Raw genomic sequence first — 16,452 nt, forward strand, 5'->3', positions numbered from 1 at the left:
GAATTGATAAACTTGTTTTTATTTCAGATATAGGGTATAATAATAAAAAACAAAAATGCCACAGTCACTGGAGTAGGACTTAGGGCCAGATGTACCACCCCTCAGTGTTTGCGACTCACAATTTGCATTTTTTTGTGACTCACAAATTGTGAGTTGCAAACACTGATGTACAGCAGTGTCTGAGACACTGTTGGTGATTCCTAAATGAGTTGCAAGGGTCCTGCCTCACTAATATTCATGATGTGACCCATTGGGAATGGCCGGCACTCACAGGGATGGTGGCCTGCTGGGGTCAGCAGACCATTATGTCTGTGACTGCTTTTTAAATGAAGCAGTTTTTTTTAATTGCAGCCAGTTTTCCTTAAAGTAAAACGGGATGCATTGAAAAAATAAAAATGAAAAGTTTTCTTTTCATTTTTTTAGAGTGGGCAGTGGTACGTGGGATCACTGCCTGCTCTGAAAAAATGTCGGCACCCACATTCACAAAATGGAAGGAGTCCCTTGGGGACCCCTCTCCAGTTTGAGAATGGGTTACCGCCTCCTTCAAGGAGTCATTCATTCATTCATTCATACATGCCAGTGTGAAATGCTGTTAGGTAGGGATGTCCTTTATATGTCCCTTCCTAATAGCAACTCACAAACCCTATTTTGTGAGTCGGCATTGGCTACCGACTCACAAAATAGAGTTGGTACATAGGGAAATTCATTTTACTGGTCGTAAACAGCTGTAAAATGTGTCATACATCTTGCCTTAGTTCCATATTCACATCACATATGTACACTTGACGAGCCCTGTCAGTTGTCAAGCTCATATTCTCATAGGAGAATACATCATACAGCAAAGCCACATTGTGTTTAACTACTGTTCTCCAATCATCATCAATTTCTTAACTGGTTGTAGTATTATATATTGTTGCCTCGTTCCATTGGCGTCACTAAAATACAGACCTTGCTCACAAGAAAAATAAATCAATGAATTTTCTATGTATTTTAATAAGTATGTAATCTTGGTATAAATGAACTTGTATGCAAAATATGTTGTGGCACTAATGTAAAGAAACGCTTTCTTTTGAAGGAAGGGTTCAAGAAGAAATCACTCGTGTTATTAAACCAGGGCAGGTGCCCAGGATAGAAGATCGGAAAAACATGCCCTATACAGATGCAGTGATACATGAAATACAGAGGTTTGCAAATATTCTTCCATTGAATGTATCTCGTGCCACCACAACTGATGTGGACTTCAAAGGATACTGCATACCTAAGGTAAGTGTAGATGGGGGGGATCTGCAGGATCTTAGTTTGCTGTGTACTTCCCTCTTTTTAGTTGGACAAGAGTCATTTTCATATGAGTGGTGCCTATCTAGAATGACATAATCGAGCTGAAAAACAAAGGACTAGAATGAACCTTGGAGTAATTAACAGTAGTTTTTATTACTTCAAGCATTCTACCCATTAAAATGGGCTGGAAATGCAGTAGTGTTACCACCCCATCATGCACAAGCCAGATCTGAGGCTCCTAGCATACTTCAAGGAATGAACTGTAATGATTGTACATGATGAGGTTGATAGCTCGTAAGTATTGTCCATAACTTAAGGATGAAACGCAATGATGTTTTGCAAGATAAATACCAATTGAGAATTTTAGGCATGGTTTTGCTGGGAAGCACCTTAAGTGAATTAAACTAAAATCACTGGGGGATTCATAGAGTCTAAAGGAACTGAATCACTCCTAGGTGACTGGTACTTTGAGGTGTAGTAGTGTGAATGTCTCAGTTGAAACCTCATGGGCTGTGGGGATCTTTCTAGGTTTTGTGGAGGGTTAAGGGGGCTTTCATCATTTATAGGGCATTTCTGACATGTCCTCCATTAAAGTGTTGCTTTGCTTTGCTGGACTGCAGAGGACAACTAACTGTTTATATTTAGTTTTGATGTAAAAGGCACAACTGGGCAGTCCCATGAATGACTGTATGGGCCATTGTGATTGCTACAAAGGGGGCCTTCTGCTAAATTGGTTGCCCAGTGGTTGATTATATGAAGTTTTTATTAACTAGGCAGTTGACAAGGGTAGAGGTGGTTATGTAATATAGAGAGCGTGCCCAGAGATCCCTACTGGACATTGTGCTCATGGTTTTAGAGTCTTTGCCTAAGAAGACTCTTAATGATCTATAGAATGGAGTCATGGATCACTCTAGGGAGAACATGGGCATGATGTGATTTTTGCCTGATTTGCAGGTCTGGCATTACTAAAATAATATGCATAATACGTTTACTTGTACATAGCCAATGGTGATGTGCCTTTATGATAAGGTAGACAAATTGACAATTAATGAAGTGGCATGAGAATTTGTGTTGGTTGGAAATTGTTAGTTGGTGAAGTAACAACAAAATTCTTATTGAAAGTATCTGTCATTGAAACAAAATCTACTTTAGGAAGGCATTATATACTGTATAATTTTCCTACAGTGCCAGGATAAATTCAGTTGTCAGTGCCTAATGAGATAAGAGGCAATGCAATTTGTTTCTCAAGAAAGGAATGGATTAACAATTGTATACCAAGAGTGGTGGTAGAGTAATTAGAAAACAATATTCAGCTATTTTGATTGCTAATTTAGAGAGGCTTAAATTGGAAGGAGTCATTTGACAGAGGTATGTCTGCCAATGCCACAATTAAAGGGTATTTAAAGATATGTAGTGGCACCCACTGTTTCTTTGTCAGGCTCGTTGTCACTCACTTTATTTATGAAGAGTTGTATAGCTGTTTGCCATTGATATTGTTTAATTCAGAACAAGACGTGAGCCAGAGGGTATGTGTTGCAACACCATGGAAGATGTTGGAGTTTATTTGGTGAGGAGCTGAAGGGTGCATGATTTGCCATTCTTCAGTCACCACTGCACATGATGCATGCATGAAGTTTCACATATGGGCAGTGAGAAACAGTTCTCTTTTCGAGTACCTTCTCAAACACAAATCACACAGCCTCTGCTGTAGTATATCGATTCACAGCACTGAGTATTGCAAGTCGTTGGGCTCCCAGGGTTCTACCTCTTTGCTTGATGTTACTCAAGGTATGTTTAGTAATTAAATGTGCCATTTGTGTGTTCAGTTTTGTAGGAAATTTGGGTTACTGGTTGAGAGGGTGACCTCACTCAAGAAGCAACCTCAGTCTCTGACAGGCTGAAACAGAGGCAAACCTCAAATTAACCTGTGCTTAACCCTCTGACAGCTTGGCACCAAAGCAGTCAGGCTTAACTTAGAGGAAATGTGTAAAGTATTTGTGCAGCACTTCACACAGTAATAAAGTGAAAGCACAACACAAGAAAATCCTGCTCCAATATAGAAAAATAGAGGAAACTTTAATAATGTATTTGAGACCAAAACAACACAATTCCAATCAGTAAAACTGGAGATATGCAATTTTAAAGATTTAAGTAAAAATAGTACCTAGAAGTACAAAGAGACAACTGTGCTTATCTGGTCACACCAGACCAGGACAAAGTCATAAGTATAGGCTGACCGCAACAGAGCATGGGCCGATACAAAGGCCAAGTTAGGCCCGTTGAACAAAAATACCTTAAATCTTGGTTGCAGAGGGTTGCGTGAAACCTTTTTGAGGATGCATCACAAAGTGACAGTTCTGATGAGCTTTGAGGCTGTGATATGAGGTCCTGCATCGTCCTTAAGGATTCCGTTGATGAGGCGCTTGCAATGGAAAGTCCTGTGTTGAAGCTGCATCACTCACTAGCTGGTTCTGAACAAGTTTTGAGGTTTGTGAAACAGAGTCTTATGTCATTGAGGGGCTTGCGATGTTAACTCCTGCGTCAAGGTTGTGTCGTGCAGCACCGGTTCCGAGGAGACTGCGGTCTGCAATGCAAAGTCCTGCATCGGGGATGTGTTATGCATCAGCGGTTCTGCAGCAAAGTTGCAAGGAGATGTGTTGTGCTGCATCGGTTCTTCCCTCAAGACCCACAGCTGGGATGGCAAGGCACATTCAGCTCCACTTTAAAGGGTCTATGGCTGGGGTGGCACCACTTGGAGGACACAATTCACAGCAGACTGATTCCAGGAGTCAGGTTCAAGATGGTTGAAGCCTGTTCTGTCCCTGAGGCTTCTGATCAAGAAGCCAGCCAACTGGCCTTTGGAGTCACTCTGGTGGTTCTGTGTTCAAGATTCACATCCAGCCCTTCACTCAGACAGCGGGCAGCAGAATAGCAGGACAACAAGGCAGCAGCGTAGCAGTTCTTCTGTCAGAACAGCACAGCAATCCTTCTGAGTCTTCCACAGGTCCAAAGATGTACTGAAGAGTTGGGTCTCAGGATCCAATATTTATACCTAGTCATACTTTGAAGTAAGAGAAGGTTCTGGAGGATTTCACTCCCAGATGTGTCTAGAATGTCCTGCTTTTCTGCCCTGGCCCCCAGCTTGTCTTGAGTCACAACTAATCAGTGTCAAACTCTTTTGTGAAAGTGTTCTTACAGAGTCTTTGTGATGTGGAAGTGTGTTAAGTGACAGCTTCTCCTGCTCATCCAATCAGAGATGACCCATCCTGCTACCAACTATCCCACTTTGTTTCACTGGCTGATGACAATACTCAGAGACCCACTTCCAGCTACACCTAGTCACGTAACTCAGGATACAGGATGCAGGCACCAAATGGGTGGAAAAAGAAAACGCCAACTTTCTAAAAGTGGCATTTTCAGAATTGTGACTTAAAATCTAACTTTACCATTAAGGTAGATGGCCTTTAAAGTGCAATTCATTAGACTCCAAACTCAACATTCCCATCTGCTAAATGTGATAAGTTAACCCAATTTTATCACATGGGAGAGGTAGGCCTTGTAGTAGTGATAAACAAAGTTCAGAGTTTTTCACTACCAGGACATGTAAAACTTAAATGTACTTGTCCATCTCTTTGAATATGCTGCGCCCTGCTCTCTGAGCTGTGTAGGGCCTAACCTTGAGGTGATTCATATGTAATAAAAAGAATGGCAATTTAAAACTGCATGCACAGGCTGCTGCAGGCATGAGACATGTTTAAAAGGCTATGTAAGTGGGTGGTACAATCAGTGCAGCAGGCCTGCTAGCAGCATTTAATTTTCATGCTTTGGGTAAATGTAGCACAATTTTAATAGGGACTTACAGGTAAATTACATATATATCAACTGTGTGTAAGGCAATTTCACCAAAATTAAGGAGAGTGCACAAGTACTTTAGCACTGGTTAGCAGTGGTAAAGTGCAGAGTGATAAAAGCCAACAGAAACAGGTTCAGAAAACAGGAGAAAAAAGTGTGGAGATAACCCTGCAAAAAGGGCCAAGGGCAACAGTTTAGGAGGCACATTGGAACACTGGCACAGTGAGCTATGTGAATGGAACAGAGACATGTTCCTCGTGTGATCTACAGGGAACCACTGATCCAATTTCAGTGCTGTCTTTCTTGTCACAACTAAACAATTTAAATATTTACACTTTCCAAGCCTCAGTATTGTCTTAGAGTAATAAAGTTGCAGCACTGGCTTTCAGAATGTAGGCTGTAGGTGGAAGAAGTTAATTAAGTATTTATTGACAATTCTCTCATCCAGCAGAGCACACTCCAGGAATTCGTATTTGATCTGAAGTTTTTTTAATCCGGTTCAGTCACTCAATATTTCATCCTTCCTCGGTTGATAAAATTAGTGCTATTCTGGAGGGTAGCAATAAATATTGTTATTCAGCACTAGGTTGTTCTAAAAGGTGAACGTGCACTTTACAAATACACTGTATATTATCCTTTATTAACAGTCCGCATGGAAGGGTGTAATATGTAAATATTGAAATTATTGCCAGTTTCAAGGAAGAGAGCAAGAACTCCCAAAACTTTTCCTTTTAAATGATCTTAAAAATTATACTCCAAGACACTTGAATTGTAAGTAGGTGTTATAATCATTCAAAGGTGGCAAGTGCCACATTTTATTTTGTACTAGTCATCCTGTTACACATAGAGGCAATCAGCTTGCTTTCCAAATATATCTTTTGGAGATGTTTTTGATCATCTTAACTCATAGTCACAAAGATTGCATTATAATAAAGATAAAGATGTCTGCATCATCATCAAGAGGTGTTAGAACAAACATTTGTGAAATACACTATCATATCGGCACCTCAGACCTTTCAAGCATTTCCAGATACATCACACTTCAAATCCTTCAAAATATATCATATGGCAGCCACTTTAAATCTTGGATGTTCGCTGATGCTTCAGAGTTACCCAAAAGACAGGTTCCTTGTGAATCATAACCAAATGTGAAACAGACTTGTGGACTTTACAAATCAGCTTTTCTTGATTTAATCCATGTTATCAGGCTAAAATTAATTTGATGGAAAAATGAATCCAATTGGAAGAGCACATGAGTGATGGAAGTGCCAAGGATGGACTGTGAACCAAAAGCAGCACTGACAAATTTTGTCAGCCCTGCCCTCAATCTGCACATAGTGAGGAAGCACAGAAAGAGAGCCTGGCCACTGCAAGGGAGGCTTGGGGGTGGGGGTTCTTCTCCTACTGTGAATTGTTTTTTGTTTTTTAGGTTGCAAATATGGTTCATTTTACAATAGATTTTTCATTGCAGACCCTTGTCTAACCGTGAATGGGTGTTAGAGATTGAAGCCATGACTGCATCATTCAATACATTGAATGAATAGTTTGATGGGTGAGGAGTAGAATTAATTCAAGAATGGCTGACAAGGAATAAAGTCTTATTAAAACATCACACTCAAAACACTACCACCGCCAATGCTTGTGAAACATGCATAGCCCTAATATATTTAACACAGTGCAATGATTTAGTACCTCAGAAAATTAAACACAAATCAAATCAAATCAAATCATTAACATTTATAAAGCGCGCTACTCACCCGTGCGGGTCTCAAGGCGCTAGGGGGGAAAGGGGGGGTTATCGCTGCTCGAACAGCCAAGTCTTTAGGAGTCTCCGGAAAGCGGAGTGGTCCTGGGTGGTCCTGAGGCTGGTGGGGAGGGAGTTCCAGGTCTTGGCCGCCAGGAAGGAGAAAGATCTCCCACCCGCCGTGGAGCGGCGGGTGCGAGGGACGGCAGCAAGTGCGAGGCCAGCGGAGCGGAGGGGGCGGGTGGGGACGTAGAAGCTGAGGCGTCTGTTGAGGTATTCCGGTCCCTTGTTGTGGAGGGCTTTGTGTGCGTGGGTGAGAAGACGGAAGGTGATCCTTTTGCTGACTGGGAGCCAATGCAGGTGTCTCAGGTGTGCGGAGATGTGGCTGTTGCGGGGTACGTCGAGGATGAGGCGGGCCGAGGCGTTTTGGATGCGTTGCAGGCGGTTTTGGAGTTTGGCGGTGGTCCCGGCGTAGAGGGTGTTGCCGTAGTCCAGGCGACTCGTGACAAGGGCGTGGGTCACGGTTTTTCTGGTGTCGGCGGGGATCCAGCGGAAGATCTTGCGGAGCATGCGGAGAGTGAGGAAGCAGGCGGAGGACACGGCGTTGACTTGCTTGGTCATGGTGAGAAGAGGGTCCAAGATGAAGCCGAGGTTGCGGGCGTGGTCTGCGGGGGTCGGTGCGGTGCCGAGGGCCGTGGGCCACCAGGAGTCGTCCCAGGCGGACGGGGTGTTGCCGAGGATGAGGACTTCCGTTTTTTCAGAGTTCAGCTTTAGGCGGCTGAGCCTCATCCAATCTGCGACGTCCTTCATACCCTCTTGTAGGTTGGTCTTGGCGCTGGCGGGGTCCTTGGTGAGGGAGAGTACAAACACAAAGAATTAAGCTTTAATATAAAATGAAAGGAATAGTAAGAGGTAGCAATATGGTGGCCGAATTGCACAACGCAAAACCAGAAAACCTTGGATTAATCCCGGATTCCAACCTTTTGACTTCTGTGGACCCCCACTTTATCATTACTGGAACCCGGGGACCCCCACTGAATCATTATTGGAATTCAGGGCCCACCCACTGAGTCATTATTGAAAGCTGGGGACTTAATCTGAGAATATGATTTAATTTTCTGAGCAGTTCTGGTTCCCCTGAGGAAGCTTCGCGGACCCCCAGGGGTCCCCGGACCCAAGGTTGGGAACCACTGTCCTAGACAATTATTGTTTTTCAGAGTTCCTCCTTTTCCTTCATCAGCACATGAGAGCACCTTAAAATATGTCAGTTCGGCATGTGCACTGAACCAAATAAAAAGGCTATAACGTTACTTTATCTATAGTAACACACACTAGGGGCAAAGGACAACTGACACACCTCTTGGCTCACTAACAGCATCCTCGTTTGGGCAGTGGTGGAGGGGCGTTAATGTTTCCAAGTTGATGAATAGAATCACTTCCAACAGTTGTCACTGAATGTAACAGTACAATGTAATATTCTAAACTGAAATGGTCTGTGTAAAGAAATACACTCTTTTGAAATGTGAAGTATTTTTATCATAGCTGTACTTCAACACCTTTGTCCTAAAGCCCTGAAGGTCAGCGCTGCTCAAGATGACCTTGCAGGGGACGGGAAAAAAACAAATTAAAAACACATTTTTCTGAAGCCATCATGGTCTGCCCTGCATCCTTTAAATCAGCTTGTTTTTCATTGTTTGTTTGTAAAGTGCCGAAGCGTTGCGGGCAGAAACAGCAACCACCCGCCCACAACAACAAAACCGGCCCCCACCAGTATTACAAATGGCCGCACTCTGCCAGCCAGCTGAAACGTGCCTGCTGCAGCCAGTCCCTGCCTGGTGGCTGCTTCCGGTCCTAGCTCCATTTGAAGAGACATGCGCAGAGGCAAATATGACAAATCCCCGAGACGAGGGCGGAGTCAGGCTGTTTCTTGACCTCAGTTGCCATCTCATCTCTCTAAGCGTGTCCAGGGGCTCCTGGAATAAATATTATGGATTTGGAAAGAACACATGCTGTGGGGTCTTAGATTACAACAAAAGTTTGAATATACAATAGGGTGGCTGTATGTATAAGACTCAATCAAACAAAAAAACTTGTTTTTATAAATTGTACCTCATTTGTGATAGGATCAGGTCAAATCACTACTGTTTCAGAAGCAAGGAAGCTCACCCTCACCTCTAGAGTATTTAGAAGCCAAAAATAACTAATAGCAAAACCAATCGATTCACAATTACCCCAAAAGCTTTATCAAGGAGTATGAGGCAGAATCTGCCTCTAATTAGAAAATTGTCCAAATGTGAAAAACATGTATATCAAAAGATGGATACCAGAGTAGGAATAGAGAGAAATATGGAGAGGTTGCCAGATAGATCAACATCATGGGAACATGAGGCCATTCTACACTTATGCTTCATTAAACATAGGGCCATCCACCCGTTTCAAATGGAGAATTACCACCAACAGGCTTTCTGTGAGGAAATACGAACTGGGATTACCACAAGGATAAGCATATGCATATGCTGAGCACTGTCACCAGGAAATGACATACAAAAAACAAGCATTTTCAATGCAACAGGTCTTGCATTTGCTCGAGTTAGAGCTATTAACGTTGTAAACTCCTAACTATACTTTTTTTGCCACACAAATGAAAAGGAAAAAAAACACAGCGCGATCACACTATGTGAAATGCAGCGCAATCGAGCTGAAATTGAAAACGGAAAAACTGAGCGCGATCTCGCCATGTAAACACCAGCGCGATCGCACTGCGTGGAAAATAAACAGATAAGGTAGTCCGGAAACCATGCTGATAATATCGAGCCTTGTATGTTTTTAGTAGTTTATCAGTGCTGTGTAGGTGGGCTTAGCACTTGAAAAGGCATGACGTATGCATGCCTTTCACAAATCAAAGCAAGCTGATTTTAAAAGGCAAGCCCACGAACCAATGAAAGTGACTGACGTGACATGGGCGTGGTTGGAAGCCCAAAGAGAGATTACTACAGGGGACGGAGCACTTTGCGCTCACTCCTAACAAGAAATATGTTGTTTTTGGTTGCTGACGTTTCTGCCGTTGTAGGAGGTAGCTATAAACCAACAATCAATTGAGGATTATGATTCTCACTGGAGCAATTCCCTATTACTGAGTCAAATCCTTAGGCAACATCTCTGTTTGCCATGTTTGGATTTACAGTCCATTCTAAACCTGGGACAGCAACAGCCATCCAGTCAAGAAAATAATTCTCACTTCAATTAAGGCTTTTGATGCACCCTTTGAGAGCCTCAAAATGGTGAAATGTAATGATTGAGATCTGCCGGTACTGGCATAAGAGGTCATCTTGATGCTTCCACTGGTTTGTCTGTGGCAGGACATAGGTGTGGTCAATCTGTTCATTGGAAACAACCAAGATTGATACTCTCACAACACATTGGTTGTGAAATGAGAGCAAAGGAGTAGAAAAATAGGGCAATTATCAAAGACATTTTCAGCTACAACGATGTCACTGTCTACCGATGAAACTCCCTTCATTTATGCATGATAAGAATTCAACAAAATGTCCTTCATGGGTTGGGAAGTGGGTGGAACAAAATGTGGTTAGCTTGGTAAGTTTGTGAATGCTAGCAAACCTATATGTTTGTGGCTATACACAAACTCCCATCTGACCCTTCCACAACCTGGAAATGGTCAGAGATTTACAGCAGCAATGGGCTGAAGCAACTCCCCGTTCAGGGGAGTAAGTCCCCTTTTCACCGGATCACCTATAAAATTATAGGAGATTCAGAAGAGTGGGATTCTCCATGGGGAAATATTTTTCACCTGTAAAGATACAACTGAAAAAAAGTGTATTTGCTCATCTGGAACCATTTTGCCACTGCTTAAGTCTGTGCCCTGTAGTATTACAAGTTAAAGAAAATTGAGACTGTGAAATATGTCATATTATATTCCCTATTGTATGTCCAAAACTTGCAACTCACACAGCTTACTAAGTATACTATAGTGGTGGACGAGCCTCAGAAGTCTTTAGCTAGGCTCGAGTCAGGTGCCTGGCTCTGGCTTGGCTTGAGCTCCTCATGGGCCTTGGACCCTATAATGAGTCGAGCCTTCATGTGGTGTCTGTCTGCCAAACCTCATATACCAAGAATTAAAGACAGAGCAATAACATTTGATGTAAAACAGGAGCAAGAATGAGAGGGCCATCTCGTGGCAGAATTTCACAATATGAATCCAGAAACCCTGTGATCAATCCCAGCTTTCCGGCTTGACCAAATTGTGTATCCAAGTAAATATTTAATTTCAGTAAATCTCCTTTCTTTGCTATCACATATAGAAGCCTTTTCATATGCAAGTGTTCTGGATGTGTGCAGTAATAAAACCTCTTGTATCTGATTTAATAGACCATAATGTTGCTCCATGTAAAGTAAGAATTTTGACCAAACGTAGGATGCATAAGATGACTGACTTATCTTTTAGATTAGTAATGGCATCGTCATCAAGGTGGGCTAAGTTAGTGTTTGAAAAATATCAATTTTAATAAATTCCTCTCAATGCAATGATAAAATCTCATGTACTGAGGTAAAATAATTTTGCATGTGAAAGAAATACACTTTTTGTAAATTCTGAGAAGATTTTATCATAAATGTTTTGTCGTTTTGGTTTCAAATAATTGTCAACTTTACTCTATTTTTCTAAATTGGTGAGAGAATTTTCTTCTGTTGTTTTTTCACTCTATTACAATTTGTGTGCTGCCTACTAATTACACATTACCTCTAAGTTAAGTCTGACTGCTATTGTGCCAGGCTACCAGAGGGACAAGCACAGGTTAATTTAACAACTTCTCTGGTCCCACGACAGGGATTGTGGCTGTTGCTTCAGCAGGGTCAACACCTCACTCAATCAACATCCCAGTTTCTCACACCGTGCAGTAATTCAAAAGTTGGATCTCCAAATGCCATTCCTTTGCAGCCCTCTAGCTGCCCAAACCACCACACTACCAGCCCCAAAACATTAAGCCCATCTCTTGCCAGGGTTGTGGCATCCTGGAACACAGCCCCTGCCACCGTAAGGTCACTTTGTGGGAACAGAGTTGCTCCTGGATTTTGATGGTTTCCTGTCACATCTCTTGGCTCTGCACTTTCCTCCTCCAAATCTCCCTTCTGGGCTGCATCCAACGCCACACCTCTCAGCTCCACAGTCTCCAGCTTGGCTGTACTCGAGTCCTTGTCTTCTGGCTCCACATCTTGCCTTCCGCTGCTTTGTAATCTTTCTCTGGCTCCCTCCTTTGGTGACTTCCACTTTCTCCAGCTCTCTCTCCTGTCGCTCCTCTCCTCCTTCCTCCTGTATCCCACCTGCCTCCTTCTTCAAGTCCACACACTAGTACGCTCAGCTCCTTTTTTACTGACCGCATCCCTGCATGCATTTGGGGCATAAGTAGTTTTCATTTACTCCTTTTACACATACATCACTGTACCACTGATAATTTTTCACAATAAGCAAACTCACCTGATGTTTGAAATTGATGTTTGATTCTTGTTTAACACTGTCTAAGATGGCAAAGTGTGTCTGCAGGGGAAGTAAATGTGTAGGTTGCAGGAAGAAAGATATGAAGCTTACTGCAGGTAAATTCTTCATGTTCAAATAACATTCTATATTTTTCCCAGGGAACAGAAGTGATTCCCCTGCTGTTCTCTGTGCTTTATGACAAGACCCAATGGGCGACCCCCTACGAGTTCAACCCACAACACTTTCTCGATGCAAATGGAAAATTTGTGAAGAAGGATGCTTTTATGCCATTTTCCATAGGTAATGATAGTACAAAAATGATGCTGCAAAATTTTTATTCGTCACCTTTGCATATTTTTTAACAGAAATCACAAACATTATGGTGGTAATTACGAGTTTGGTGGACCATGACCACCAGACTTGCGGTGGCTGCCCCACCGCCAACAGGTTGACGGTGGGACCACGACATTATGACTGTGGCAGAGCTGCCATGGTCAGACCACAGACAAGGCCAGGCTGCCGCAAGCTGACAGCCTGGTGGACCCGGTGGTTTCTCATCCTCCAGGGCAGCGCTGCTTGCAGCGTCGCCCTGGGGATTAGGAGTCCCCATCCGCCAGCCTTTCCATGGCGGTTCACACCGGAAAAGGCTGGCGGTATGGGGGATTCAAGGGGGGGCCCTGGGGGCCCCTGCACTACCCATGCACATACCCACTGCACCGCCACATTGGGCCCGGCATTAGGAACCTGTTCACCGCAGGGCCGGCGAGCGGAAACACTGTTTCTGCCCCCCGGTCCGGCGGTGAAGTCCTATTAGGGCCAGCGGAGTTCAGGCCGCACAGACGGTCTGAGGGAAGGAAGAGTTTGGCGGACGGCCTCTGCCGCCCGCCAAACTCTTAATGACCACCTATGTGAGGTGGCACTGCTCTAAGGTTTGTACCTTTGCAAGAAATTAGGGTGTTTCGTAGAGCTTTTATTATTGCACGATTATTGTTTTAATCAAAAAGCGTTCCTGCTTTTGAGAAATGTTGCTGGAAACCCTTTGACACTGAAAGGCAGTATAGTTTCTTTGTTGCATATCACTTTCTATGAAAGTTAGGAGACAGAGATTTCCATCAAAACTGGTGGGTGGTTGCATGTGAACATACATGTACCACCCATCTTATGCAAAGTATCATGATACAGAGAGTGCTCCTATGCATTCCTTTTGGGCTACTTTCCAGTGCAAATATGTTTTGCCCTAGAAAGTATATCCTAAAATCAACACTTTGTAATGCAAACCCAGGTCAAAATGTTTGTAAATCGGGCCCTTGAAACACTTTCAAGTTTAGTCACTCCTGCACGGCCTTCATTCCCATATAAATTGTACTTTAATAATTTATTATGGTGAAATCCTTACTGTTTAGTGATGTAGGATTACCATGTATGTGTTTTGAAGTTGTATGGAGATGTATCAGAAATTACTCCAGTGTCAAGTTTGGAAGCAGAAGATAAGAAAGAGGAATCTGTAGAATACCTGGGACTTGACAACTTGCTCAATCTCTGCAGATAAGTGAGTAGGTCGCAAGGGGATGAAGAACAACTCCATTAGTATTATAAATGATAACAATCAAAATACTACACCATATAATAATGTATTTCGTTTGCTACTTACTTTCTTACTGCACAAAATACTGAATTTGTTTCTTTTTGCAGGGCGGAGAGCTTGTGTGGGTGAAAGTCTGGCCAAGATGGAGCTGTTTCTCTTCTTTACTGGGTTACTTCAGAAGTTCACATTCCACCCACCACCTGGAGTGACAGAGGCAGACCTTGACCAAACTGAGGAGGTCAGCTTGACTTTGGCCCCTAAGCCTCATGGGGTCTGTGCTGTGCCTCGAGAAACAATTGTGTAGCCAAGAGTGGACATAGCAGAACGACTCTCTCTGGATAAAACTTGTCTGTAGTGAGTTGGGTTCTAGCTCTGTAAATGTGAAAATTTACACTCCAGGCTTTCATATTGGGTAATGCAGGAATACATCACAGGTAGTACCAATACCACAGATATCACCATTTCTGGGTTTCAAGAGTCCAAAGCAATTATAATATTTCCCTTAAGAATGGGAGTAATATTCAGAATAAGTGTTTCTGCATCAATTCCTTCATGTTTTAGCATTTGCGGCTCACTTCTGCCCTTCACATTTTGCCTTTTTTCACCAGCTGAATTTTTTTATACTGAAAATATCAGGCATACAGTGTTCTCATATAATCTATTCGGTTGGTCTCTACTGTTACCGGCTGAATTGGAACAACAACTAAACCTGTGATGGGGCCCTTATAAGGTGGAGCCGTATTTTTAAAGAGCAAGGAGTTCGGTTATAAAGGAACAAAAGCGAAAACACATTATTACATTCCAAAAAATGTTTGTAATTCCCATCAATAGGATAGGCTGGGTGAGATTATGTTTTTTCATAGCTACCAACTGGAACCATTTCAGCAGACCCACATTCAGCCAGTCCTTTTTTCCAGCAAAAAGCAGCCTCAAGATGTAGGGCTTAATTTATATGTTGGCTGTTTGTGTACTCTGTTGCAATCGCAAGGGAGTATATATACCACCAATACGAAGGCTCAGGTGGACTATTGGACGTCCGTCAGAGAAATGAGTGCATGTCGGCCGGTCCAGTCAGGATGGGCAGACATGTAGCCATTTGTTTACTGTATATCACAGCCAGGCAAGCTCTGGCAGTAAGGAACAGTAAAAGCCAACTAATGCTCCCCACACCATGGATGATGACTCCTATGGCAAGGGAAGCATTACGTTTTTTAATTTCCTAAAAGAAAATCCTGTTTTGGGAAATAAAAAAGAAAACTGTTGGGTGCAGGGTAGTGTCAAGTTGATGCAGCCCTGTACCAAACAGCGGTTTGCATTGACAGGAACCACTGTGATAGTGGTTCATGCCAATGTTTCATAAATGACAACCAAAATAAAGATTAGGGCCTTAATTAATAATCATTTATTAAAACCTGAAATCTCATTGTTAAGTAACTCCTCAGTGTTGGGCACATTAATGGATATTTGTGAAAATCCACAATGGTGCTCCAAAAATCTTTGCATTTCATTTCATCCAGGAGTACTCCTGCTGTCTTGCACTTATTCATGCAGAGTGGTCTGTCTGCCTTCAAAGCAACCAACTGACTGCCTGCATGACCCACTCTCATCTCAGGCATGGTAGCCCATCTCATTTTCAAACATTGCTGCTAAAATCTGTTCACCTGTCACTATAATTTTGGTGCACTTAAAGCAAAAATGTTCTCAACTACAGGAAACACCAGTTTTATCACCTAAACAAGGCATGTCCACTTTCAAATGGAAGACGGCCTTGTTTAAAACAAAAAGTAACCATATTATTTCACAATCTTTCAATAGAATGGTCACCATGAAAGTTAGCACACAGGCAGAAGCTAGTGCTGTTTTATTTTGCAGTCAGAAGCAAACTGTACTCTTGGATTTAGCCCATTTAATGCTTGTTTGAGTTTTCACTTCGTAGTCATAAAATTGTAACATTAAAAGATTTGTTTAAAACAGTTATTTTGTCTTCAGTTTCATACCTCTTTCAGGTGAATTCTCTGTGGTACTCCAGAATATAGGTGACCTAAGGAGTTCAGTAGAAAGATTTTGACTACAATTAAATAAATAAACTGTCTTAAATGAATCCAGGTGTGATTGAATAAACAAATTTGGAAATATCAGTGTTAGAAATGGGGTCTTTGGTTGACAGTCAGGTTACCCCCTGTTCAAGCAAGGACCCTCACTCTAGTCAGGGTAAAAGAGAATCACCCTCAGCTAACCCCTGCTTACCCCCTTGGTAGCTTGGCAGAGCAGAAGGCTTAACTTCAAAGTGCTAGGTGTAAAGTATTTGTACCAACACACACAGTAACTTAATGAAAACACTACAAAATGACACGACACAGGTTTAGAAAAATAGGAAATATTTATCTAAACAAAACAAGACCAAAACGACAAAAATCCACAATACACAAGTCAAGTTATCAATTAAAAAGCAAAAAGAGTCTTTATGTAGTTTAAGACACACACTAACACTGTTAGCGTGAA

The 16,452-nt window shown here is 42.4% G+C and overlaps 1 protein-coding gene across 1 annotated transcript in view; it reads left to right on the plus strand.

Moving 5' to 3' along the window:
- The window catches only part of LOC138261160 (cytochrome P450 2K1-like), an 82,347-nt gene extending 66,420 nt beyond the window's left edge, over positions 1–15,927 (plus strand). Inside the window, exons 7-9 of the mRNA XM_069209861.1 lie at positions 1,076–1,263; positions 12,524–12,665; positions 14,058–15,927. Of these exons, the coding sequence (XP_069065962.1) occupies positions 1,076–1,263; positions 12,524–12,665; positions 14,058–14,254 (527 nt within the window). The 3' untranslated portion in view covers positions 14,255–15,927. The remainder of the gene's footprint in view (positions 1–1,075; positions 1,264–12,523; positions 12,666–14,057) is intronic.
- The last annotated feature ends 525 nt before the right edge of the window (positions 15,928–16,452 follow it).

The sequence above is a fragment of the Pleurodeles waltl genome, chromosome 10 (assembly GCF_031143425.1).
Source record: "Pleurodeles waltl isolate 20211129_DDA chromosome 10, aPleWal1.hap1.20221129, whole genome shotgun sequence".
Taxonomy (NCBI): domain Eukaryota; kingdom Metazoa; phylum Chordata; class Amphibia; order Caudata; family Salamandridae; genus Pleurodeles; species Pleurodeles waltl.